The following is a 27,247-nucleotide window of genomic DNA, read 5'->3' on the forward strand; positions in this document are numbered from 1 at the left end:
TTGACAGTTTTGTGTTTCATCTCGTTTTTTTTTATTACAAAATATCTGTACAACAAAAAGAAAATACACAAAATAACCATTTCTTTCTCTTGACAAGGTGACAAGCACAAAGCAATCTGTTTAGTTTTTTTTGGAAAACTGATAATTCACCAACAATCACCAGATAAAACGGAAGGACCGAATGTTTTCACTGTATTTACTACTGGAGCAGCTCTGTGGGAACGACATGACGGCAACCCAAACAGCAGACAGACGCATGTTTTCACTCGGTCAACCAGCTAATTCTACAGAAACGTGTGAAGAAGAAGAAAAAAATCTCACTGCGGCCACAGCTGAGGATTGTATAACAGGTCCAGAGTCGTGAGGGGGCGCGTGTGTGAGGGAGTGGAAAAAAATAAATCCTACTTTTCTCTTAAGTTGCAGTGAAATGGGGGAAAAGAGGCACAATGGTGCAGAAAGAAGGCTCTCAGTCGATTAACTCTCACTCTTAATAATGACTGAGGTACAGACTAAGATTGCAGTCGGCTGGGGTCGTATATACTAAATTCAAAGCACCCGAAAGTCACTTCTCCAAATGAGGAGTTCCTGTTCTGACAAAAACTAACTTCGTTATTACGCCTAATATGTGGCTGCCGTTACACCATGATGTAAAACGTTGTGCAGATGTAATAAGAGTAATGATCAAGTCACTTTCTAAAACAACCAAACGTGAATTCATTTATCTGATATTAGAAAACATTTTGGCTTTCTGTTTTTGTTTGTTTTTATCCAGAGAAGCAAGTCACATTTTTTTTTTTTTTTTTAAAGGCAAACAAGTTCATTATAAAGTCACTAAAGGACAATAACTGTGTGTGACAGTTCATTAATATTATTTTTTCTTGTAAAATAGAAAATCATTTCCATCAGATTGTCATAGGTTGAACAAGTTCTACAGTCAAAAAGTGCCACGTCAGCGCTCCACCAGAAACACTGCATGCAAAAAAAACAAAAACAAAAGAAATCCACCACGGTGCCATAAATGATCATGCAGCAGCGTTTGCACTGAAATATTCCCAGCTTAAAGAATACGTTTCATAGCAAATCATAAATTAGACGCCTTTTGTGAGACTTTTCTACAAATGCCAATCAAAAATTATTTAAAAAAAAATCCTAATCATCATCCAGCGCTCCTTTTCCATCCCGTAGTGAAAAGTCCCAACAGCATGACAGTATTTCAACACATAACGGTATATTAAATTAATTTACATAGACATGTAAATAACCCTTTTCTTTATGTAAATTGTTTTCACGTACATACAAAAACCACTACGTAAAAAAACAACAACAAACAACTACATGCTGTTGCACAAACTAAACCAGGCTAAAAAATACAAGGCATCTATTCAAAAAAATAATAATAATACTAATATGTACATTTCCAAATGTCTTTTTTTTTTCCATTTTTCTTTTTCTTAAGTCAACAAGTGTCTACAAACCCCCAGATATGCACTCACTCGCACACACTGAACACACACACGGTTGTGCACAGAGTCGCTCACACTGGAACATTCAGACAAACAAATGTCTCTTTGGCTGGTGTGAAGCTGTGGCACTTGACGAGCATGTGTGTGTGTGTGAACATGAAATTACACTTTTAAAAAAACAACACGCACGCACACACACAAAGTAAAAAAAGACAACAACAAAAAAAACAGGCTCTGATGGGTGTAGTGACACATTTCCTATGCATCTGCGAATATATATATATTTATATACCAAAAACAACGTATAGTACTGTATAAGGGTCAGCCACATAATATATGCCCTTGATTCTTTGCGAGTGGGTTTGTATATATTTGAAAGTCACATTCGGATGTGTGATGTTAAAACTCTGTAGGAAGGCATCAATAAATAGAGATGTCTGTGTATGTGTGTATGTGTGTATGTGTGCGTGTGTGTGTGTGTGTCCCTGGGTCTGCCGCGTTAAACAGCTCCAGCCGTCTGTCAGTCGCTCTTCGAGTGCTGCGTCGCGTCCAGATTGACCACCTGCAGCTCCGTCAGGTTACTGCTGCTGCCGCTCGACTGCTGCCCAATCACCATCTGCAAAAAAAACAAAAAAAAACAGCACAGCCACGTCAGCGCGGGGCAAATCGCGGAGGACCAGCCAATCACGAGTCAGCACGAATCACACGCAGCAGCTCGCCAGCACAGATGGACTTCCTGCTTCACAGCATGCTGCTCGTCACAGAGCGATGGAACGCTGTTGTTGTTGTCGTTTTCTACCGAAATAAGATGACGAGTCTGGGAAATCATCTTAGAATGACGGTGTGTTCTTAACGAGGCCAACCCAGAGGTGAGAATATACTGAATAGCCACTAGAGGGCGACTCCAACAAGAAGTCTATTGGAATAGACTGGATTTTGGAACATTTTCCTGATTGATTAATTTCTCGATCTCTATTTCCAGGTTCTTTAATAGCAAATTATGTCAATTTAAAGGTAAAGTATATTCCCATCTTGACTAAAATAATAAATAAAAAATAAATAATCGCAGCACACAGCTGGCATCATCCACTGGGACTTCAGATTCTTCTGAGTGATGTCACCACTGCTTGTTTTTAATGTGATCTGTATATTAATTTATTAAGAATATATTTATACAAAATGACATAGATAAATTCCTTTTATAAGAACAGATTTTATGAACTCACCTGGAGCAGAAATAGAACTAATCACTGTGCAAACCTCTGCTAAGGCTGCTCCTTTTCCCATAATGTCAACGCACTCTCCTAACCTCAGAATGTAAATAAATCCTCAATCTGGATTACCACCAAAATCCTCACATTTCTTTCTTGGGCCATGTACAATCTGATAATGTAATATGGTAATGATTTCCCAATAATGTAATCAAAATAATCCTCATAAAAACCTTGGTTCATCATCCACTTATCCAGGTCACAAAGGCCTTAAGGAAGCCCAGACCGCCCCCCTCTCCCCAGCCATTTCTGCCAGCTCCTCCAGGGGGAAATCCCAAGGCGTTCCCAGCCCAGCTGAGAGATATAATCCCTCTAAAACAGGTCCTGGGTCAGCCCTGAGGTCTCCTCCTAGAAGGACCTGAAACATCTCCCCAGGGAGGCGTTCAGGAACCACAACAACTGGCTCATCTCAACGTTAGAGGAGCAGCAGTTCTACTCTGAGCCTCTCCTGGATGTCCACGCTCCTCACCCTAATGCTAAGGCTGAGCCTGAGCTACTCTGAGGAGGAACCTGTCGATCTCCTGCTCCACTTATGAAAGTTTATATTACTACACTATTAGGAATCATCCCATTTTAAGGTTCTCCAGGCCAGAACTTCACCTAAACTTGTCCTTTTCTATTCCAGCTATGCTTCTCACTAACAGACACACAAACAAAGCCAAAAAAAACAACTTCCTCAGCAGAGGTAATGAAAAAAAATAAGATCACACTTTAACTTTCCATGCACTGTAACAGTGGTGTTTCGTTTAGTCTCCTGCATGTGCGTTTTTGTTGCAAATCCCAGGTAAATAGAAAAAAATATAAAATAAAAAAAAACACATGACGACAGCTTGATCGTCCACATTCATTCAAAGAGACGACAGGTGACGACTCTGTGGCTTCAGTGTGCCGGTGCTCTGTTAGGATGCATTAGTGCAGACACGTGGCATGCTGGTTGCATAGGGAATATGAGAGTTTCACTTGTATAATGCAGATCTTGCCGTACTGGGTGTAGCTGCACCGCGGAGACAGGGATCTGCACCGTGCCTGGAGGTGCGGTGAGGAACACCTGAGGGACTCCGCCTGAGGGAAGGAAAAATAATGTTGTGTACCTGCAAACACACACCCACACACACACACATCTACACACCGTGAAGTGTTCATGAGTGTCGATGGGCGTCTCACCTCCGTCTTGACCCTGTGTGTGGGACACCTGCATGGTCGAGGTTCCCTGGGAGAAGGCGTTGAGCACAGCCAGGCCCCCGTCGGTTAGCGTCGGCGTAGAAGCGTACATGACGGTGTGGGGGCTGGGGTACATCATGTGACCTGCCACAGACGTGGGGACTGACGAGGTGACGATGGTGGCTGAAAGGGCAAGGCGGTGGGAGAGTGAGAAAGCATGTCACGCTGAGGGCAAACGGTGTGTGCACATCAAGGCCAGCAGATGGCGCTTAGTATCCATTTAACTTCTACTTAGAGTGTAAGTGGGGTGGATTTATAAGAGGACTCAATGAAAAGAAAAGACTGTATTTACACTAAGGAGCCATCATATATTTGCATACCTATGCACTAGCAGCAAAAAAAACCAGGTTCACGACCCTGACCATGTGATGGACTGGCAATGTCCCCCGTTGGGCACCAGGTGGACGATAAAGTGGTCGACGGCGGAAAAATGGAGGAATGAAAATGGCAGACTGGTCTGACTATTTCACCAAATTGCTTAATCTACAAGGATATTCAAACATAAAAATCTCTAGTGTTGACAGAGGAAAATGAGAAAATGTCTGTTGATGCCAGAGGAGAAAAGCCAGACTGATTCACAATGACAGACAGACAACAGTCACAGTACAGAACCACTTATTACAACTAAGGTGTGAAGACCATCTCTGAATGCACTCTTCCTCACTCCTGTCACTATAATAAGAGTTCTATGTACGTAAAAAATACTTAATAAAGTGGCCAGTGAGTGGAGCTTTGATATCCTGTGTTTGTAGCTTCAGTTATCCTTCATGTTTTTGTTGTTTTTAGAGTAAGTCAAAATGTTCCAATCCATTCACAGCCATTACTATGTGCATATATAATATAATATGCATTAACATAAGTTGAAATATGCATAATATGATTTTCAGCTTCTTCTGTGAATATTTTCTGGGGTTTTTTGCTCCATAATTGTATTTTTCATCATCTCATGTTATTTTACAGGTATATTTTAAAGCATTTTTCTTATTTTTTTTTAAGAGTCTTTATTTATTGTATTAGTTATTGCTTGCTGAGAGAAATGGTGCTAAATTGTTTTTCATGGTCCAAAAATGACAGTAATGCTGCCATTCCATTCTAACAAGAAAGAAATCATTCAAATCTAATCATAAAAGAACATCATTATTTCCATGTTTGTGTACTCTGTAAAATGAGAAAATAATCAGATAAATCAATTGTTGATCGATGCATCACATGAGTATTTAAACGGAGCCGAGTCTCTAAACAGACCAGCAAATTCTCACCACACAGATGAGATGTTGAGGAAATGTTGAATCCAGTGTGGATTTGACTTACCGGTGGAGTTTGTGGAGGTGTGGGAGATGTCGGGGCCATTGTCACTGTTGGACTGGGGGTTGTGGTGGACCTGGATCGCCTGAAGCTGCTGGGGAACACCTGCTCCGAGACAACACAGTAGCTACAGTAAGTCATTCCACAGCAAATACACAGGGAAAAAGCAGCGTGTGTGGTTGTTTTGATGGGGAGGTCGAAGAGGGGGATTTGGCGTACAGTAGCATTAGCATTAGCAGTCAAAGCACAAGGCAGTGCAATTAGCTAAGGTAGCATTAGGTTCATGACGATATTTTTCATTAGCAGAGGAAGACATAGCATTAGCATCGTCATCATCAGCAGCAGCTATAGATGAAGACGGGGTTAGTGAAAGCAGTGGTGGCAGCAGGCAGAGCAGGTCACCTGTGAGGGAGACAGCAGCAGGGAAGCGGAAGACAGCCTGCTGTCCCTGCTGTGGCTGCTGGGCGGTGGCCAGGGTCTGACCATGCTGCCCCTGGAGGGCCAGGGAGTGCTGCTGCAGCTGGCTCAGAGGAATGGTGGGGGTGCCAGGGGGGAGAGGAGTGCCTGCTGAAGGAGGGGGGGCGCATATGCACGCACGCACAGACACGCACACACACACAACACACACACACACACATTCACACGCAGTATAAGACTAATGGCAATAGAAAAGCACCGTTTGAAAATTGGCATAATGATTGTCCTCAAAAAAAGTGCAAAACTCCAGTGTGCACCTGTAACTTAGGTAGAGCTGAAATGATTAATCGATTATGAAATTACTCGTCAAGTATTTTGATAATCAATAATCGGTTTTAAGCTTTTTTCATTATGAAAACAAGATTTTCTGATCGTTTTCAGTTTGGTTTGTGGACAAAACAAGGCATACATGAACATCGTCATTTCCAGGTTTGACAAACACTGATCGACGTTTGATCAACATCTTCTGTAATTTTATGGACCAAACGATTAATTGATTAATTGATTAATCGAGAAAATCATCGACTATGAAAATAATCATTAGTTGCAGCTCTATACTTAAGTGTAGCATTCAAACTATGTGGAAGTTGGAGTAAGCCAAAGTGTACACTGACTGTCACACAGATTATGGCAAACAACAGTTCATCCAGGAGGAAGCAAATACATAATCCAACCATGGTGGGTTAGAGTTGCTGTGTAAAAAAAGGATAACATCCACCATGGACGGCTTCAATCGTCTCTCTGTCTATCAATTCTACTTATTATAATTCTTAGTTTCAAATAATGCCATTTGAAACCAAACCTGTGGAACTCCATGTCCTTCCCTGCACTACTGATGTACATAAGGGATGGTCACTTTTGTTTCCCATATTGCAGAATGTATCAACCGATATCAGTCAGATAAAATCTTCTTATAATAGCAGCAGATATGGATTATAAAGAAATTCTAAATGATTAACGTTATTTGAAGCATTTGAAGATGGAGGTTTTCCTTCTAACCACAGCAACGATTCATACAAATATATCAGTTTTCATCTCGACCGGTCTTGATTTAAAATCCAGAGTCCTCCATGTCCAAGTCCAGGACAAGACAGAGTACAAATGCATCTGATACAGAAATATAAACTGTGACCTTCAAAAGTGCTCACACAGAGGGCTGCAAAGCTACGTTCAAATCTTAAGAGGTTTTACATTTCAAAACTGACACAAACTGTACATCTGAATCAAGCAGTTATTATACAAGTAAAATAAAGTGTTTTAGGACTGGAAAAAAAATGAATCAGCAAATCTGTTGTGTGAGATTCAATATTCGGATGCTTGTAACTGAAGATTACACATCGCATTGTGTGTGCTTTTCTTTTTTAATAACAAAAGGGCAAATATTTCATTTCAGCACATCACTCTGGAGTTGCACACTCACATTTCATCATGTGCTCCACAGACAGTTGCTGCAGAAGGGTGGGCAGAACCTTTCAAGCTGCCAGCTGAGCACATTTAAGTGTGTGTGTGTGTGTGTGTGTGTGTGTGTGTGTGTGTGTGTGTGTGTGTGTGTGTGTGTGTGTGTGTGTGTGTGTGTGTGTGTGTGAAGGAGTTGTTGTTCCACCTGGCACTGCTGCTATGTGACAGACAGGTGGTGAAGAGGAGAGGGAGAGAGAAGGTTGTAGCAAGGAGGGAGGATAAGGGACAGACACTGCTGAGCTGTCCTTCAAATATCAGTCAAAATAACACGTCAGGCCCATTATTGGGCGGCATCTGTCCGTCCGTCCATTCACTTGTATCACAGAGCTGACAACCGACACACGCCAACAACTGGCTGTTGGTTTTACAACTGCTGGTGAGAAAACACTGGGTCCGTTTGCCTTCACATTATGTCAAAGAACAGCAACTTACACTATTTAATGATCACTGAGCCTTTTCAAAATGCTCATGCCATATATTCACCATTAACTAGGTGTTTACTAACATATATTAGTAGCATACTCGCCTTTTATTCGTAATCATTTAGCACATATTAACACTTTTTCTACATAACCTTATTCTACTTGTATTACGACATGAATTAAGATTTTTCCTAGATAAGGTGTTAATATGTGCTTAATATTTACTAATAAAGTATTAGGGATGTGAATCTTTGGGTGGTTCACAATTCGATTCTTAGGGTCACGATTCGATTCAAAATCGAATCTCGATTCAAAAATTGATACAATGCATAGTGTGTTAAGGCAAATTATGGCATCAAAACAATACAGTTTATATAAGATAAAGTGATAATGTGATACCACAAAGGCAAACTTAAGACAAACATTAACATTTATTCATTCAAAACAAATAAAAACTTACTTATTGTACAACAAAATAACTTGCATGAATAAAAGCTTAGACTAGCTGCCTTTTTCTCCCATAAGTTACAAAAATAAACTATACACAAATAACACAAACTGGTGTTTTGTGTGGTTTTTCAAAATACAAACTTTAAAAAAAATTATACACACATATATATATATATTTATTTTTAAATCGATTTTTGAAGTTTATGAATCGATTCAGAATCGTGGATGATTAGAGGCGCGATTCCTATGCAAAAAATTTTCCCCATCCTTAGCTAGTATGCTACTTATATGCATGTTAAGTAAGCACCTGGTTAATGGTGAATATGTGTTCCCTAATCTAAAGTGTTACCAAATATTTGAATCTGGTGATTCTGAAAATATAACCCTTGGGGAGAAGGTGGAAAATAATCAGAGGGCCTTGACGCCACTTCGTGCTTCACTTATTGTGAAACTAAAATATCCCTTGTGCCTCTTGGCGTCCCCAGCTCCCCTTTCTGAGACCCCCAGATGTAGACATGAGATTGAAAAGGAAGTGTAATGAATGATAACTGGGAGGAGCCAGTTTTCAGAGACGCTTAAAGGATCCCCCACACCTGAGTCTGTTGCCCCTCGGTCCCTTGTGTTTCAGTGCGTCTGTGAGGTCCCCCTTAATGAAGGGTCATGTCTAGTTCAGGACCTCAAAGCTCTGGCGCCACAAAGTGCACCACTATTATAATTTCAGCACAAGGCGCAGATCCTCCAGTGAATATTCATGACTAATTATGGGCTGTGTTTTGTCAGCCCTCATTGCCAGATCTATTGTGTCCCCTTCACCTAATTATTCCTGTCCCCGAGTGACAATCAAAGGCAGGGCTATTTGCCAATAGATGTAGCTTTCCTGGATACTGGCGGCTTTGTAAAAAACATAGGGCTCCGAGTGTTGGTGACCGGCTATGAAGAGCTGCTGTGTGATGAAAACAGCTTGGAGAGACACAACCCCCCACCCTGGAGATGTATGAAGTCGCAGAGAAGCCATTCAGATTCTAATCAGCTAATAAATTAAGACAACGCAGTGACGTTAACTGAACACCAACGTCTGCAAAAGCCTCACTTTGATGCTTCAGGATGACGTTTTAATCAACTAAGATAATAAACTAACAAATAAAGAAAGAATGGGTGGTTAGAATAGGACAGTTTTGCTCAAACATACCAGGCATGAAGGTGAAGCCACTGGGCAGCTGCATGACTCCTGCGGAAGCTCCGGCCTTCAGGATGGTACCGTTGGCACTGATGTTGCCGCTGGCTGAGACGGGCGCCAGGTAATTGGTGACAGGAAACGATTGTCCACTGCTGACCTGCATGGTGGTGGATGTGGTGGGTATTGTGGCCTGGCCGCTGCTGGTAGTACCTGGTAGGCTGGCTACCGTTAACGCCGGCTTCAGTGTATCCTGTGGGAAAGAAGAAAGGCAAAACAGTGAGTAGGAAGACGGCAGTGTAAGAAAATATCCATACACTTAAAATATTGAGATATTTCATGGCATGATACTGCATTTTGAGGCAGCATATAATTGACAGTGTCTTTCTTTATTTGAGCCTCCAACCACTAGTTAGCAGTAGAGCTGCAACTAACAATTATTTTAAAAGTCGATTATTTTCACAATTAATCATTTGGGCCAGAAAATGCAAAAAAAAAAATGTTGATCAGTGTTTGTCAAACCTGGAAATTACGATGTTGTCCACAAACCAAAATAATTCAGTTTGTTATGAGTGGTTTGTAATATGGAGCAAAGAAACCAGAACATATTCACATTTAAGAAGCTAAAACAGAAATCAGAAGTCTTGTTTTAATCATGAAAAAAGCTTCAAACCGATTCATCGATAATCAAAATAGTTATTAATTGATTCATCGATTGTTTAAGCTCTAGTTGGCAGCAATTTTTCATCCATTCGACACTTCCAGTCCTCTAACTAGACAGCGGAAATCAGTTTTAAGGAAAATAAAACTGCCATATAATCCTTGCTTCTAGTATTCAAATACATGATATCATATCCCTGTATGAGGATGTGTACTGTATTGTATCCTCACCGATGGGTAGATCATTTGATGATATGTACATGACAAATTATGCCAAAAAAAAAAAAACACTCACACTTTTGTTTAAGAAATCTCTGTGTAAAACCTCGTAAACCTCAGACAACATGGAAGAAGTTGCTAGCAATTCCAAGTGTTGCATTAGTGCTTGCTCCAAAAATAATCACACACATCCAGAACTTGCAAAAGCAACATCAGGAGTTTCACAATTCACATGAGGACACCTAAAACAACACCATAATGGGGCTTTTCCCTCCTTGAGCAGATGAAAAGCTGGGAGGAGAGAGACTTTTTAAATACTTGCACTATTTTCCGAGGATCAATGGGCAGACATAAACCAGAGAAGGTTTTAATAGCGTCAGCGCAAATGACGTGAACAAGGTAGAGAAGCGGGTCGGGACCCCTCTAATTGGGTCCAAATGTAAAATACCAATTTACTGGGTAGTTTCTCTGCGGTATGAAGACATTTCAGTGTAAACTTTCCACTGAAATCCACTGGAAAGTGGTGACAAAAACACAGATAAAGATCCATAAATCACACCACGGCTATGAAGTGACCTCTATGACACTTGCTGCTCAGCTTAACCCACAATTATAATCCAGCCACTGCTTGGTTAAACTTGACATACCAGTACCAAGAAAAACATAATGTCTGGCCTTGTCTTTCAATGAGTTACCATGACAACTGACTGGCGATAACCACAGAAATGGGTGAGTAAACAGGCAGATAAGACGATGGTATAAACTTATGGAGGTGAGGTGTTGCATTAGAGCGTACAGTAATGTAAGATCCACTGAACAGCAGAGCAGGATGTGTTGGTGAGTGGGCTGCGTGATAAGAGCAGGGTGGGCGTTCAGGTCAGAACTATAAAACACAATGAAACCCACCGTGCCTGTTCCCTGTGCACTTCTGAACACACTCACCACATGATACTGATGATCTGAAATGGCAGAATGGGAATGAGCAGCCGACACATTAGAGGGGTAGACTCCACAGAGCTTGCATTTCTGTGCGTGTTCAATATTTTTTGAAGGTTTTGAAAGTGGAAAGTGACAAATCAATAGAGGCGGGCTAATCCCGCTAATCCTTCAGCAATCAGGGGGGGTTTGACGATATGAAATGACAGGAGGATAAACTTGCAGTTAAACCCACGCTGATGAAAACCACCTCCTTGGTGGGGGAAATGAGGCAAAGTAGAGAAGTTCTTCAAGCATGCACATCCAACATGGATACATATGGTTCTTCCTATTTCAGAGAGTGAATCCCTTGAATGTTCACATTTGCAATAGACTACACACGGGACAGGACATCATATCAACCTGTCAAACCTCAAAAACTCCAACAGATGAGGCCTGCTAATAATAACTGATAAGCTCCTAAACAATACCACATGTTTAGTCATTACTTACACTGGACAAAGCAATTTCATGATGTAAATAATGGAGGCCAGACGTAAACCAGACGTAAACACTGGTCATATTGCGATTTTTGTGATGAATTGTGTCACCCTAATTGGTGACACTTAACCTACTACACAACAAGTTCCAGTACCTAATCTCTAGACTTACATTCTTAAATGACGGGGGGGGGAAACACGGAGAATATTTATACTCAACATTTCAAAACTTAGACTTGTCTGAGAGACAGAATAGAGAATCAAATTTTATAAACGAGATGAGTCACAGATGCAAATAAATCCTCACTTATTTCTGAGAAGTGATGGATGAAAGAGCCATGGTTCCGAGCATGGGATTCTGACATTTGTATAAGACAGGTCGTGTGTATGCAGGCCTGACCAAACTATTCTGTAAACCAATATTGGCTTTTATATGTCACTGATTACATGGGTGAGAGGTGGAAGATTCAGCATGGACTCGACTGATAAAGCCCCCCCCCCCCCCCACACACACACACACACACGTGCACACACGTACACAACCATGACAGAATAGTTGAAGCTACTGTAAAGATAAAGTTCCCACTCTTCAGCCACACTGTAGTTTACTCGCATATTAATTTATTATCAGTTTTATTTTCATTAGTTTTTAAAAAGGGGCTTAATGAAGAGGAACAGACATATGATCTAAGGACTGGCAGCCAAGTTAAAATCGTCTGGACTTCATGATTTAAAACAGTTGTCTTAAACCATAACAACTCAGTCCTGAGCAGTGAGTTAACCAGTATGCAGCTCTGTGCGTCTGACAGTCCAAGGTCCTTCTACTTCTTTAGTTAAACAGTATGAAGGGGGAGGGAGCGACACACAGGACTAACACAGTTGTGGATTTTTTTTAAACCAGAAATGACAAACTGAGGGCCCACGGTTGGTGGTTAGCACTCTTGCCTTTGCAGCAAGAAGGCCCAGGTTCCTGGGTTCGAGCCCCATTTGGAACAACTTCAGAAAACAAGGCTCCTTTCTGCAAGGAGTTTGCATGTTCTCCCCGTGTGTGCGTGGGTTTTCTCCGGGTTCTCCGGCTTCCTCCCACAGTCCAAAAACATGCGATGTGGGAATTAGGTGAATTGGTCACTCTAAATTGATGGACTGGCGAACTGTCCAGGGTGTACCCCTATCGCGCAATGTCAGCTGAGATAGGCACAGCACCCCCCGCGACCCTCTGGTGGAGGATAAAGCGGTAGATAATGGATGGATGGATGACAAACTGAATGAATGAACACAACAAACAATCGACAATCCATTCACTTTTCAACTGTCACACAACAACGAATAACAAAATGCATTAGCGTGCGTGCCGACAGTTGGAACGCGACGCAGCTGGTTTTTACAATTAAAATGAGTTAAACAGTTATTAGATGTATTCATGTTACAAATATCACTGCTATTATGGACAGGAAAAAAAAAATCTTCCAAGATAGACATAACATGGAAAAAAAACTAGCTTAAATGCACCAAGACAGGCAACAGTGTTGTGCTAGCATATAGCACGTTTTAGCTGCAGTAGTAGCAGAGAGTTAGCATCTGTGTGGGGGCACGCTAAGCGAAGACAGACCTGTGTGAGGTTTGGGACAGGGGACAGGAGAGGGGTCAGAGTACGAACAGCTGAGAGAACAGACAGCTGGCAGGAAACCTGAGCGGCGCCGAGGGGAAATCAACCCTTTCTGTGCCGGCTGAGGCAGCAACAGGCCACGTGTAAAGGCAGCTGCCATCTAACACTTAGCAGCTCACACCGTTGAAACAACCACATTTTGGTAAAAGGTACAAGCTGCTTTACCTTGTAAAATATATATATACTACTCCTTTCCTGGCAGGTTTTTACTCAACTCTAACAAGGACAGAGTTTAACTGTCCAGGTGTTAACCTGTGTGGTAATCTTAGTGCCTCGTGAAAGCGCTATCACGTCCGTGACCTACATAGCGAGCTTCCGCTCACCAAATGCTTTGTTTGACCATCTTCACAGGTCTCCTGTTCAACAGGCCAGTCTGTAAACAGGGCTGGCTTTTAGTTGAGAGTCGAGGCGGTGCATAGTAAACACAGGACGCGGTGGTGTAAATGCATTCCTCCAAACCAGAGCAGAGAGCAGGAAAATCATCTTTGTGATAGGACTGAAGCTGCAGCATCACCATTTCCTCCTTAATACCTTCACCCTCGTCACTTGCTCACGGGGGAAATGTTGCGTCTCAGTCTACACTTGCTTTATAAAGTGGAATATTCCGCAAGATATCTTCTCTGGTGGTTTGGTACTAAATAATAACATAAGTTAATTTATTCTCCTTTTTTCCTGCCTATGAACAAACAATGCCATAAAAACACCAGCCGCTTCAAGCTCAGCTGTACCTGCAGTGTAAACAAACACGACCAAACACGCACTCGAGCTATCCAGAAGTAGCTACAGGAAGTGCTGGGGGCAGTGCTGCTGTTTACATCCCGCAAGGAAGCAGAGAAGAAGAAGAACACACGAATTATGACGGAAACATACGAAGAGTCTCGTAGACTCCGACCGAAAGTTTCCAAATTTTGGGAACATTTCATTGAAAATAAACCAGCGAAACACGTTAAATGCTCGTTCCATGGTAGCACTATGGCGATTCACGAACACGTTAAACGCCGACACCCCGGAGCCGCTGTATCCTCATCATGCACCACAGAGAAGTGAGTTCACAAATAAAGTTGATACCTCGTAGATATTTTTAAATTACATATTTATCCATATTTAATCTGTAAGAAATCTGTGATCATTTGTTTCAGGTGTTAAACTGTGATAAATGTTGTGTTAGTAAAGCACACGTGCGAGTCCACTGTATGTAGGTTAAACAGAAGTCCCAAATAGATTCTAACGAAGATAATCGTGATTAGTCGACTAATCGAAAAAATAATCGATAGATTAGTCGACGCCAAAAATAATCGTTAGTTGCAGCCCTAATGTGATTCAGGAATAGCATTGATATTTAACTGCATTTACGTCAAATGTGATTGTTCTAGCCAAGATCATGATAGAAGATATTAATATTTACCAACTATATTTATGTTTCAACCTTCAGTTTTGAAAATGTCCAATTTATGACCATAAATGCACATTTTGAAATTTCAACCCTTTTTTTTCTTCATGACAATCTTACTGATGATATTTTGTGATTTTTGAGAATTGATTTTCTCATTATTATTGCAATGGGACACTTATACAGTGTATTAAAACTCCATTTAAACCACACTGTTCTAGTTTTTTTTGTGGGTGGGGGGGGGGACTTTAACTGGTGTACATCCAGAGAAGCAGGCACCGGGATGTGACAAAACTAATTTACAATTTATAGTTGTGCAGAGGAAGTGAGATGAGATGAAAAGGGCAATTAATCCCGCAGTCCAGATTTAGAACACCCTCTATAATATATTCTAGATTATTTTACTCCAGAAAAAGATCTCAAGTCCACTGTTAACATATCAGAAATCTTAATTAGAAAACGGATCAGGTGGTGGAATTCAATAACCTCAGACCATGAGTGAGAATTCTCGGTTACAGTGGTTAGGTTTTGTGTAGCGGTTCTTTCAACATGCCCGTTTACAAAATTTTCATAATCGAAAAAATCATTTTCTCAATTAAATCATTCGTAGTTAGGTCAATAAAATTTCCAAAATCAGCATTACAGAAAACGTCCTAAAACCAAAAGAGAGTACATTCGGCTTAAGTTTTTTAAGCATTCTTTAAATCCATAGATATACGTATTTATTTCAAAGGTTACAAACGGTTTCACTAAAGAAAGTTGTTTAATACACTTTTAAATGTTGCTCTGTTAGCAATAAAATCCCAGGACTATTCAGTGTGAAGCTGGCCCTGGATATTATTACACTTTCTGTACCATTTCCTTTCTCTTTTAAAAAAAAATAAAATTGTCCTCCCTATTTTCAAAGGCATCGTATGAAAGACCCTCTTTTGAAGGCAGAGGAAATGAGAGAGTAATTAAAAAAAGAAGGACACAAATGATTCCCTATTCATAGAGGAATAACCATTCAAAACTGAAGGTGACAACTGTCGGACAAGTCCAGTGTTGGTTGCAGAGCCCATTGTGCAGTTTACTGGTGGCTGGCCCTCAGCTAATCTCCCATTTGCTGGCTCCCATCTCCCAGTCTGTCACCCTGCCAGCAACAAGGAATTTGCAGCTCCATTTGGGACTGCTAAAAAAGGCAAGGCAGCCCAAGTGGAGGAGGTGCAGCCAATGGTGGCTGACCTGTCCAGTTGCTTGCTGTAAAATAAGGAGGTGGATGGGGGGGACGGGGGGGGTGACATAACGTAGCATGCCTCCCCCTCCAACACAGCCAACACGCTGCCTTCCACTGCAGACACAATCACCGCCTTCTGATAAGAGCAAACATTGTCAGAGTAAATTAAATTAACTCCAGTATCTCGACTACTCTCTGCTATTAAAAACGGCAGAAAACTCCAAGATAAGTCCTTTTTAGTTCATTTACGTTTATGGATGTGTAGTTCGTAGAATAATGAGGGTATTAAATCTGTCGCAGCACGTCTACAGAGCTATAATGCAGGCAAAACAAATGTCTGCTCTTGATCAGGACTGCGGCCTTGGTCTGTGAGTTTTCTGCTTTGTGTTTATTGCAACGTGACATTGCGAGGGATGTGTCATCTGTGCTGATGAACAGAGCAACAACTTCGGCGGGATTGAAACAACAGCAGGGAGGACGGATAAAGAGAGAGAGGGATGGAGCAAGGGGAGGAAAGAAGAGAGAGAGTTAGGGGAAAGCCAGAGGAGACACAGAGTTCAGCGCTGAGATGGATCTTCTCAGCGAGCATGGGTTGTGGGATTTGCCATCCCCATCCAAAAATAACCCAAAATGCATAAAAACATCTGTAATATAGTCCCATGTAGTATTAAGAAGCAGCCATCACCAGTGCAAGGGTCTGTTGGGGGCGCAGGGAAGGAACCATGAGGACACATCTATCCTTGATCTAAAATATTGCTAATTCACCTCTACATCACACATTCTTTCCCAAAACACCTTAATGCAGCCCTCAAGGAACAGATGAATGCGATTGCAAGTACTAAGAGACAAATACAAATGTAAAAGAGGGGGTTTTACATCGACGAAGTAACCATTAATTGACTCACACACCTTAAACTCAATGTTTAATTATTTTTTAACTGCCTTCTGCTAAACCCCGCTAAACTAAAGCTGTGTTTTTAGCGAGTAGAACGGTTCAGTTTGGTTCAACTTGTTTTGTGTTTCCTTTAGGACTAGTAACAGAATAAGCATCCATTCTTTGGCTTTCCCTTGAGGTACCAGAGCTAAATGGTACGATCTGATTGGGCAGCAGAAAAACGTCACTCCCATGTCATCGGCGTAAATATCCCATGAAAGTCGAGGCAAACGCCCACGGTCTCTTCTCATACAAAGCTTGACGTCTTGTTGAGACAAACAACCACACACCGAGCAGGAAAAATAAGAGCTGCTGGAAGTCCTCCATTGTTGTCTGTTGTGTCGTGTACGATGTCGTTGCACCAGTACGATGTCACACTGCGCAGCCATCGGGCAAAGCCCACCAAGTAAATATACTGTTTCTCAGTCAAAACGCAAGCCTCACCCAGGGTTTAACCATTCCTAAGAAAATCATGATGGAAACCCAGCATGAAGGAACTCCCACTGGAATTATCATTCAGTCCAATGATTGCTGAATAAAAGATGCCACTGCCAAAGAATGTTTCTAGACAGACTTTGCTTTTTGAAATTTGGTTCTGGTGACACTGACAAAAAAGAAGTCGGATCAGCCCATAAAGCAATGCATCAGGCCCGTCAGTAGATGATGAGATGATGATAATGTGCCTCACAGGCTTTTCAAACTCTCCAACATGAACAAACACTCCCACAAAGCACAGCATCAGCTACGAGCTGTGGTCCGATGCAAAGCGTGACTCTTAAAACTGCACGGCCCATTTCTTGCCTTGAAACCTATTTGCAGTAGCAACCAATTTTGTAAAAACATGTTAACATTTTTGCAGCAGCTGACAGGTTTTCCCACACTGAGGTTTGGAAGAAAGGACCAACATGAGCCCAGCTGGTGGTGCATTCATCCTCGAAAGGTGGTGAGAAGTGCTCGTGTTGAGGGAAAGACGGGAAGTGTGATTAAATTATTAAAAAACCTATTTGAAAAGAATTATTTTTCTCTCACAAACTCATGCATGATGCTGCTTTTTAAACACTGCTGGATGTCTTTGTTAATGAACGAGAGACTTTGATTTTCACACCGTACTTGTAATTGGCCTTTTATTAACAATATCAAATATTATGAATATCATTTCAATTCTAAGAAAGAAATAATCTGATACTTTGGGAAAACTACTAAATTGCTTTCTCGTCTCATCTTTTCAACAGAGAGCAGACGGTTACCTTAGTGTAGTGGAATGCCTAAAAAAGGTAAAAACAGCTAGTCTGGTGCCGTTTTTTTTCTGGAGCGATACTCCCTGACTGATCTACGAGATAAGAACAATCCGCCTGAAATCACAGACGTTCGTATCCACCTGCCATGTCCACATCAAAGCATCACTGATCCTCACAGGGTGGAGGCTGCAGTGGCACTTTCTTTGTGTGAGCCAACTCAATAAACATTATATGAAACTGGACGTTAAGTTTTGCACAAAAGTTTCCATCCCCCCCGCTCATATCTACATCCATACCTCCTCTGCATATCACTAAATGAGTGGGGCGGTGGGGGGGGGGGGGGTATATCACAGGACTCCAAAGACAGCTGCAGCTTATAAGGAATGTGAGGGGCCTCAGCCAAGAGAGCAGGCAGGGAAACCATACCATATATGGCAACAGAGGCAGAATCTAATTTTTATCAATGAGCCGAGCGGGCATGAGAGTGGTTTAACGTGCAAAGGTTGATCTCCCGTCCCTGATGGTGTGTATGGTATGTGTGTGTGTGAGGTGGTGCCTTGTAAAAACATCTCGCAGGCAAATAAGCCCTGCAAGTGTTCACATCTTCAAAAGCGGTAACTTAAGCTGTGTAAACACTTGAGGGAATCTCAGCTTCCAACACAGGACTGCACAAAGGTGTGAGCGGTGAAGTGTGTGTGTGTGCGTTTTCCTCCCCTGCATCACCTGTGTGTGAATTGTGACGTCACAGAGCCTGAAACGAAACCAATCAGTGGAAGAAAACAGCCCTCAGTGATGTTACAGTAGTTTCATTTTCCTTCAGGGTCTTTAAATCAATCATTTACATGATGATGAAACTGATGAAAGAAATGATAATGAATGTGTTAAAAAGTAAAGCTCTCTACATACATTAATGCAAATGGATAAAGAAGAATTTGCATTGGCACTTTGTTGACTAAAGTAGAGCAGATGCAAGAAATGAGGATATTCATCCAGGTCTTGCGGTTCCCACTGATGCCAGAGATTAAACTGATAAAAAAATCTGTTCAATAACAGGAGTAAAGGACTTTTTGACCACCAGGAATTAGGTATAAGGAAATGATGCAGCACTGGGGGTGAAATAGGACAACAAACAAAGACCATTCACAACAAAAATATTATCTATTACATGTATTTTACTCTAAATTATTTCATAGCAGGTTCACAACTTTGAAAACTGCACAAATGGGAGATATTATAATATACTCAGTTGATTGTTTTTTAAATAAATAAATTGTGATTTTTATTATGTTTTACATGCTCAGCATTTCATCCGAGAACCTAAGACAAGCGCCATCTCAGAATCAAAGATAAACACCAAAGTCCCCCCACAGTGGAGGCTGCGTGTTTCTCATCCTAACACAACCCAGACCCTGCTGTGATTTATACTTAAGCTTGTTACGAGGCCTTCCTGGACGAGAGGTCAGAAAGGTAAACGTGTAGACGGCTCTCTTTCGTAGAGCAGTCATTCTCCACATCTCATCTTCTTCTGCCTTGAGTCGACAGCTCTTTGAAGAACTTTTTTTTTGCTTTAATTAAATAAGCACAATTTAAAAAAAAAAAACTATTTACAATAGAACAAAAATAACTTGATTAATTTTCTCTCATTAGCCTGCTGAGGCGTTTCTGTACTGACATCCCATCATGTCCATTAGTGACTCTCTTTAATGCTTTATCACCTCTTTCTTTTACCTTTTCATGTGCACTACAATTCATGTTTCCATAAGGGCAGACATTGAGGCACAAAGACTATACGACAAGTCATTGTTGAACGAAGGGGAAATCGGCTCTGGAGAGGAATAATCGGTAGAATACTCGATTACAAAAATATTAGACACCTGCAGCCCTAGTAGGCTACATTACGTCAGCTCAATGTTTACGTTAGCTTGTGCCGGCAGCGTTAGCAACTGGATGCTTTTGGCTCAGAAGCTGAATCATTGAGGACGTGCTGTTGTGGTACATCAGTTGTAGTTTAAGCGTGATATGGTCCCACACTTTGGACATTTTCTGCCTTTTACGGGCTGTTTCACTCTCCGCCTCCGCTGAAATCCGGTAGTGCGGTGTGCGTCTGCTAAAACGGTCCGTGCAGATCAATGGAACAATCCCTGCGCTGAACAGGCCGTGCAAGATAGGAATTAAAGGAATACTCGAGGCAGTTTTTGTCTCGAGGAATTTTTGTAAGCGAGTTACTTGAGCAATCGCTGCAGCCCTAAATATAGCTCAAAAATCTCCTCCAAAAGAGACAAAGCGTACTTCTTGGTTCTATAGAGACAGACTTTCCACTTCTTTACTCTTACCTTTGTGTCGCCCATGCTCTCCGACTCCGACACCTGGTAGGTGAGATCCGTCTCCTCGAAGCCCGTGGCACTCATGCGCTGGTCTGTGGAGGGGTCGGATCGCGGCGGCGAGTCCGGAGAGTTGAGGCACGTTTGTATGAGGGCTTTGCCGGTCTCACTGGTGATCATTGGCTGGAGCTTGCGCGTGGCAAAAGTGTAAACGTGGCCCGTTTCACTAGCCACGAGCAACAAGACCTGGGTTCCCGTTAGCGTGGAGAGTTCGTAGGCCTTAGGAAACAAGGGAAAGGACGATTTAAATTTTATAACACAACGTAAACACAAACAAAAACCACAAGAATCTAAAAATATCACTGTGGTGAATCCTGATGTATAGCACAAACGAAGCTAAAATAACATGAGATAAGGCTCCCAGAATAGAAGGTGTGATACAGCGAAGCGACTGATTGCAGCAGGCGACTGGGGGTAATGGTAGTAGCCCACTCTCGATAGAGGAAACGACAACTCATTTATTAAACGCTGAGGTAGCTGGTTATGAAACTTGAGGCCACCATCACACTGTGTAAGCTGTATAATGAACGACAGGGCGGGCAGACGCTCGCAAACACCACTGGTGTTAGAGAGCACCAGTACAAAATGAGACTCAAAGACATCCAACAGACACACACACTGCACTCCGATTGAACTCCTGAGAGAGCTCTTTTATCTAAATGAGTCATCAGTTGTGTGTGGAGGATGCTTCTGGTGCTGTGAAGGCACAGCACCATTACCATCACCTTGGTGAACACAGTGCTGCCAGAGCTGGCTGATAAATGTGCAACACTATCAGAAAGAGCACAGAGGAGGAGGCGAGGCATCACATTCAAATTAGAGGGACTTTATTGAGCGATTATAAAACCGTGCATGCACTAAATTCTACTCCGTCACGCTTTCTCCGTCCTTTATCACTGCCCTCATTTTGAGCTCCATCAGTCCAGTCCTCATTATATGGACACGTGCCACTGGAAAAGCACCGCATTATCGCCTTCTGTGTGTAATTAAGCGATGACCGAACAGAAAGGCCAATGATAAACCAGCTACTTCTGCAGTGGCTTAATGCCACGCTGCGGCTGTTTCGCCGTAACAATTCAGACCTTAATTATCAAGAGCCTTGTGTTCTGAAGGACAGTGTTGGAGTGTTTTCTAATGCTAATAAATAATCTTTAAGAAGCATGTAATGAGCCTCAGCTCCAGTTATCCTTTCCCCCTAATTTCCTCGGGTTGTCTGACAACAGAGGCTGACGTTTTTGCCAGCATGAGAGACACAGAAAGGACTAATTTGTCAGTTTAAGTGCGTTAGGTTTGCAGCACAAACTACACCTAAACAACGCTTTAATACATTTTCAAGCTCCACTGATTTCCTCATGAATATTCGTGACAACAGGGTGTGTGCATGTGTCTGTGTGAAGGGGAGTTTAATAGGTTCCTCTGCCATGTACACACTCATATTAAGCTTGTACATCACATTTGGAAGACACAAAACACATACAGCAAAATGGATATTATGCTATTCAAAAATAAGAAAAAAAGGCTTGTTATTAATAGTTTTTGAGGTTAATGTCACTTCAGTCCCATGTGAAAGTGTGTAGACGGTCACTCAATCATTTATAATCTAATTTTATAATCTTTCATGCCAATTATTATGAAAATACAAAACAGCCACCCTGTTCCAGGTTTGCCAATGCGAGAGTTTAAAACATAACTCTCAGACATAAGTGCACTCCTATCAATGAGCCCTTCACATTTCAGTCATGTCTAGAAAGCTGCAAGTAACAAATGATCAAATTATAATAGTGAATTAAATGATACAAGTAATTATTAGTGACATGAAATGTCCACTGAAAGTTCTTGGGAGACGAATTGATCGTTTTGTTTGACTGGCTATTTACATCGATTACAAAAACATGAAGAGACCAAACAAATGTTTGACAATCAATACACAAAAAATAAAGCAAATTGATTTACTTGTAATCTGAATTCAATTAGATACGTTTAAATTAGATTTACTTTTAATCTGTATTTAATGTGATATATTGGGTGAGGGGAAAGCCCAGGTGTACAGACAGAGCAACATTAATAATGACTCATATTCCATTTAGGTGAGCTTCTTTCAAAGCTCTGGCATTGCACATGTCAGTTCCCTTCCATGGGTTGCCATTTCATTAGTTAGACTTGTGCTTTCCCTGCAGTGACAAAGTCATATTTCTGTAATAATAACCATCTCGTTCGGAGCATTAACAGAAAGAGCAAAAGTGGAAAATTGCCCTTTTATGGACAAGTAATGGAGCAACGACAAGGAACCGCCACTATGATTTGAGTAACACTGGCCCTACAGGAGTAATCCTGCATTGTGTTAAGTGTTCATCTAAGGCGGATTTGAAAAGAAAAGACAACCACTTCCATCTTCACATTCTTCAAAACCAAAACCAGGCTCATCCAGTTTGCGACCGGTTTACTATGAATCTTCCCACTCCACCCACCTGTCAATTACTGTGATGGCTGACATAGTGTAGGCAACATTTTCAAAATCTCCATCCCCACAGCATGTCAAATAGTGTTCATGCTGCCAAGGGCCTACATAAAGACACCCCGGTTTCCACGACAACAGTCTAGGATACATTAAAAAGAGAGAAATAAAGCACACAGTACACAGTACACAGAGGAGCCGCTTCAAAGTAGCACAAGGACAAATGAAAACTCATGGCTTACAAGTGTTTGTTTAAAGTCATAATGAAAAATGGCCGTGGCCCGAAACAAAACAACTGCTGTGCCTCTGGTCATCTGCCGACCTTGTTCCCAAACATTCAACCTCAGATGCTGTGATGCCAAATGCCACATGGCGGCGCCGCATGATGGCAGCAGCAACTGTGTGGCTGCACTGTGCATTACCGGTGAAACATTGCACACAGCGCCGGAGGCAATTATGACGACCACAGAGGAAGGTCCGTCATCTTTGAACATCTCTACCCTCTACTTTCACATCAACAAAGCCCAAGTCATCTCTGCACGAGGCTTGCACAACAACAGCAGGTTTGTGCGACATATACTGTGTTTAGAGACGACACTGTCAAAAAGAAAAATCACTAGATCAGACAACAGTAAATTAAAAACTTAAAAATATCACATTCATTAAGCACACGCTGTGAAGACAGATGTGCACCGCCTATGTCGACATGAGTGCTAATCATGTGGACTTACGTAAAAATAAAAATGTAAAACACATTAATGGAATTCTATACAAAGACTCTATTGGACCAATACTGGTATCAGTCGACTGTGATACTGATATGTCACTCAAAATAAGTGGTATTAAGCAATACCGGACCTGATTTATATAAGACATTAAGGATGGACCACATCAAAATGTTAACTTCTGCACTTAATGACATGTTTCCAATGTGTGTATTACAGTTTATGAATTAGCACATAACAAAACAATCAAAGACAGAACAATTAAATTGCAGCCTTTGGGACATGCCAATTAAACTTCCATTTGAAAATGATTAATTGCTGCGTTGTTCCAACACCGAAAGTGACACTCTGACTCTTCTGAGTGAGTGCTCTTCGACTGTCCCCCAGAGTTGGTCTCCTGACGTTTAGTCAGCTGTTGGCACCTACAGGCCCTGCTGCTGCTGCTGCTGCTGCTGCTGCTGCTGCTGCTGCTGCTGCTGCTGCTCAGCACCACATGACCGCTGCCTACAAGCAAATCCTTGCTTCATGGGGGCAGAGGGAACAGCAGCCTGTGCACTGATGGATGCAGTATCCACCAGTTCAGGGCCTTGTGTCACTCACAAACGTGTGAAGGTATGTGTGCATGTCTGTGTAGGCCAGTTTCTCAGGAAATCTTTGAGTAAGTGTGTGTGTGTGTGTGTGTATCAGGCCACGTGTGTGCCATAGGTGGGGGTGGACACGGTCATAAATAGATTTGTCATTTGCTCAAGTCTATTTAAGGCCCATGGGCTGTCAAATGTTACGACTTCCTCGCATCCACTCGGTATGATCCACAATTATTTGTCTTTCATATGAAATAAAAATGAAATCACATCTTCTGCAGGTCAGTTTCTCACAATTTAAAACATGTCATGGAGAAGGTTATTGTGATTACCCACGGCGCCATGGGGGTGGGGTTGGGTGGACCATGAGCTATGTTATGAACTCAGAGCAGAAAACATGTGCAACTGCATGAAAGCAGGAGTATCACAAAGGAACAAGACACTGAGGGAGACAGGGGACCAACAGTTGGTTACCCAGTTTTAGACAAACCTTAATGAAAGCTACCTAGGATAACTGATACCTGGAGAGTACTAGAGAGTAGATGAAGCTAGAATTGGCTAGAATCAACACTGTTTGGTATAGAGTTGCAACTAGCGATTTATTTTCGTAATCGATTAATCTTTTGATTGTTTTCTCAGGTTATCAGTTAATCATTTGGCCCATAAATCAGAAAATGTTACAAAAACATTGATCAGTGTTTGTCAAACCTGGAAATGATGATGTTCTTGAATGTTTTGTCCACAAACCAAAATGATTGAGTTTTAATGATTTCTTTGTTATGTGGAGCAAAGAAACAAAGACAATGTTCACATTTAAGAAGCTAAAACAAAGCTTCAAACCAATTATTGATTATCAAAATAGTTGACGATTAATTGTTTCAGCTCTAGTTTGGTACGGTTACTATAGTATACAGCAAAGCTGCATGAATTGGTGTACTAATTCATTAGAACCAGTTCGTTAAAAAGATTTGGTCAGTACTTCCTGCATGACCGATTGGAGTGCAGATGACTTGATGCGGCTCGCCGCTTGCGATCACAGGAGTGCTGTTGCTAAAAACACCAGACTTCTCTATTAAGTGTTGAGAATTTAGACATTTCCTTGGAGGTTAACGCCTGTCTTTAGGATTTGTAGGTCCTCTTTACTGATCTACAGTTCGGTATCCTTCAGTTTGATTCCTGTATCGGACGTCACGCTCATGATTCTTCCAGTAACAAAACTCCCTGACCAATCAGTGACCTGCAGTCTGTTGACGCCACACAGCATCGGCTCAGCTCGATTGGCACTTTGCCATAGCAGGTACTAAAAAAAGTATGCTGGAACTGGGTAGTGGAAAAGTGCAATTTCAGTTGAAAAATAAGCTCCTGTTGTGAAACCTCAAAATGCTCACAAACGTCACCTGCAACCAGGCTCTGATGGACATGACCAGGTGTCAATAACACTGGCGTCCACTCATATCTGCTACGGTTTATCATCCGCTATGGTTTAACATCATTTACAAACATTATGAACTATTGAAGAAGAACTGAAACTAGTGATTCAGACCATCAACTTTTCAGGAAAATGGTCCTCAACACTATAAATCAAGCTAGAAGTAAGTTAATTTCCCCATAGATCTCTACTCAAACAGAGATCTTTCTGCAACTACCCGAGTCGCCCCTTGTTGTAACTGTGACTTACTAGGCTTCATTTTTCAAACAGTTAGGCCAGTACAGTCTGCACACCATTCTACCACATAAGTTAAGTTTGAATTGTAAAATTTGGAATGTTTTTGTTGGGGGGTGATGGGGGACAGCAACACATTCATTCCCAACATTTCTAGCAGCGCCCCTGGTGATTGGCTATATAGATTTTTCCTTCAGGTGTTATGGTTGTTCATGTAAATAAAGGCATGATGTACCACACTGTTAATACAGTGAATCAATGGACACGAACTGCAATTAAATGTTATATTTTCCTGATGTAAGTTATAAGCTCTATAGGAATGCAGGTGTTACACAGGTGAATTAGTGCCAGAACACTCACCTTTTTCATAATACCCGTCTTCCTCTTGCTGAAAGTCGTGTACCGTCTCAACTTGTTGTCAATAAATTCCATCTTTATCTTGACGCGCCCACGTGTCTTCTTCCCGGGTTTTGCCCCCGCGACTCCTCCGGGAACCATGCCGTAACCTCCAGGAGCGACTCCCACCTCCTGGCCGGTGACTGCAGCCTCCATCTCCCCTCGCTCCCGCTTCACTCCTCTCCTGCTGTCCCCGAGTGAACCCACTGGGTCGTCATCCTCCGCGGAGTCCGAGTCGTTGTCCGAGCCGCTGCACAGCGGGGGACCCTCTCTGTCCGTGTCGAACCGGGCTCCTTGGGGCAACACGACTCCCGCGTTTAAGCCCACCACCATGTTCCCCTGAACCGCGCTCTGTAGCGGGTTCAACCCTGTGCCGTTGCCCGGTCGCGCACCTTTCGGACCCCCCGGACCGTTAGCCCCAAGCATCCCGATAACGTCTCTGTCGACCTGTCGCCCGGCAGCAATGTCGCCGACTCCCGGTAAGCCTTGCCCGGCTCTAACCAACACGGGACGGACCCCGGCCCCGACAACCCCGATACAGTGTCCTGTGGTTCCCCGGTTTGAGGCAGACCCGTTTCCAGAACCAACCTGGCTCGGTAACATCCTATTTACTACGCCGAGTCTCAAAACACCAGCCCGAAGAGCTGGAGCGCGTGGTGTCGTGAACGACTATTCAAACGCATAAACGCCTGCTGGGCCACGAAATGTAAACAAACCAGGCCAGTTGATAATCCCGAGACTCCAGTAAATAACCGAGACAAACTTTCGAAAGTGATGCTGACCCCGAAACCCTTCTACCCCGGCTCAGCTGCTTCTCCCTCCTCCTCTATTTCCAAAACTATGAGCACTTTCTCAAAAAGGAAAACGCGAACAGCGCCGTCGATGTCGCTCCGCCACGTCACATAGTCCGCATTACGAACCGTCAGTAGCGCGCGTGCTCGACTCCTAGTATTTAAATATAATTTTCTACCAACTCAGTATCGTAACATGTGTTTCTTTGCGGATCAGAAATTTATTTAAACGTGTCGTTTTAAAACAGCAGTTTGCGACAGCGGAGTGATTCGACG

At 42.1% G+C, this 27,247-nt stretch overlaps 1 protein-coding gene across 3 annotated transcripts; it reads right to left on the reverse strand.

Annotated features, from left to right (window-relative positions):
• Positions 1-26: 26 nt before the first annotated feature.
• On the reverse strand, positions 27-26,974 carry srfb (serum response factor b). Of its 3 annotated transcripts, none has more exons than XM_083897246.1 (8): positions 26,145-26,974; positions 20,313-20,579; positions 9,257-9,494; positions 5,663-5,827; positions 5,267-5,365; positions 3,899-4,078; positions 3,720-3,796; positions 27-2,079 (listed from the first exon to the last, which is right to left on the reverse strand). In XM_083897246.1, exons 1-8 carry the CDS (start codon positions 26,781-26,783, stop codon positions 1,984-1,986), a joined length of 1,761 nt encoding a protein of 586 aa, XP_083753372.1. In that variant the 5' UTR covers positions 26,784-26,974; the 3' UTR covers positions 27-1,983. The 3 variants fall into 3 exon arrangements, with proteins under 3 accessions (XP_083753372.1, XP_083753373.1, XP_083753374.1); XM_083897247.1 differs by having other exon boundaries at positions 3,695-3,796; XM_083897248.1 differs by lacking the exon at positions 5,663-5,827.
• Positions 26,975-27,247: the final 273 nt, after the last annotated feature.

The sequence above is a fragment of the Microchirus variegatus genome, assembly GCF_963457635.1.
Source record: "Microchirus variegatus genome assembly, chromosome: 11".
NCBI lineage: Eukaryota > Metazoa > Chordata > Actinopteri > Pleuronectiformes > Soleidae > Microchirus > Microchirus variegatus.

Excerpts from the sequence above, each read along its gene's own strand:
- srfb (XM_083897246.1), bottom strand. The coding sequence starts at position 26,783 with ATGTTACCGAGCCAGGTTGGTTCTGGAAACGGGTCTGCCTCAAACCGG. Across the intron at positions 5,828-9,256 it reads TGGCTTCACCTTCATGCCTG|CAGGCACTCCTCTCCCCCCT; the intron begins GTATGTTTGAGC and ends CCCCTCCTTCAG. Across the intron at positions 5,366-5,662 it reads TGCTGCTGTCTCCCTCACAG|GTGTTCCCCAGCAGCTTCAG; the intron begins GTGACCTGCTCT and ends GTCTCGGAGCAG.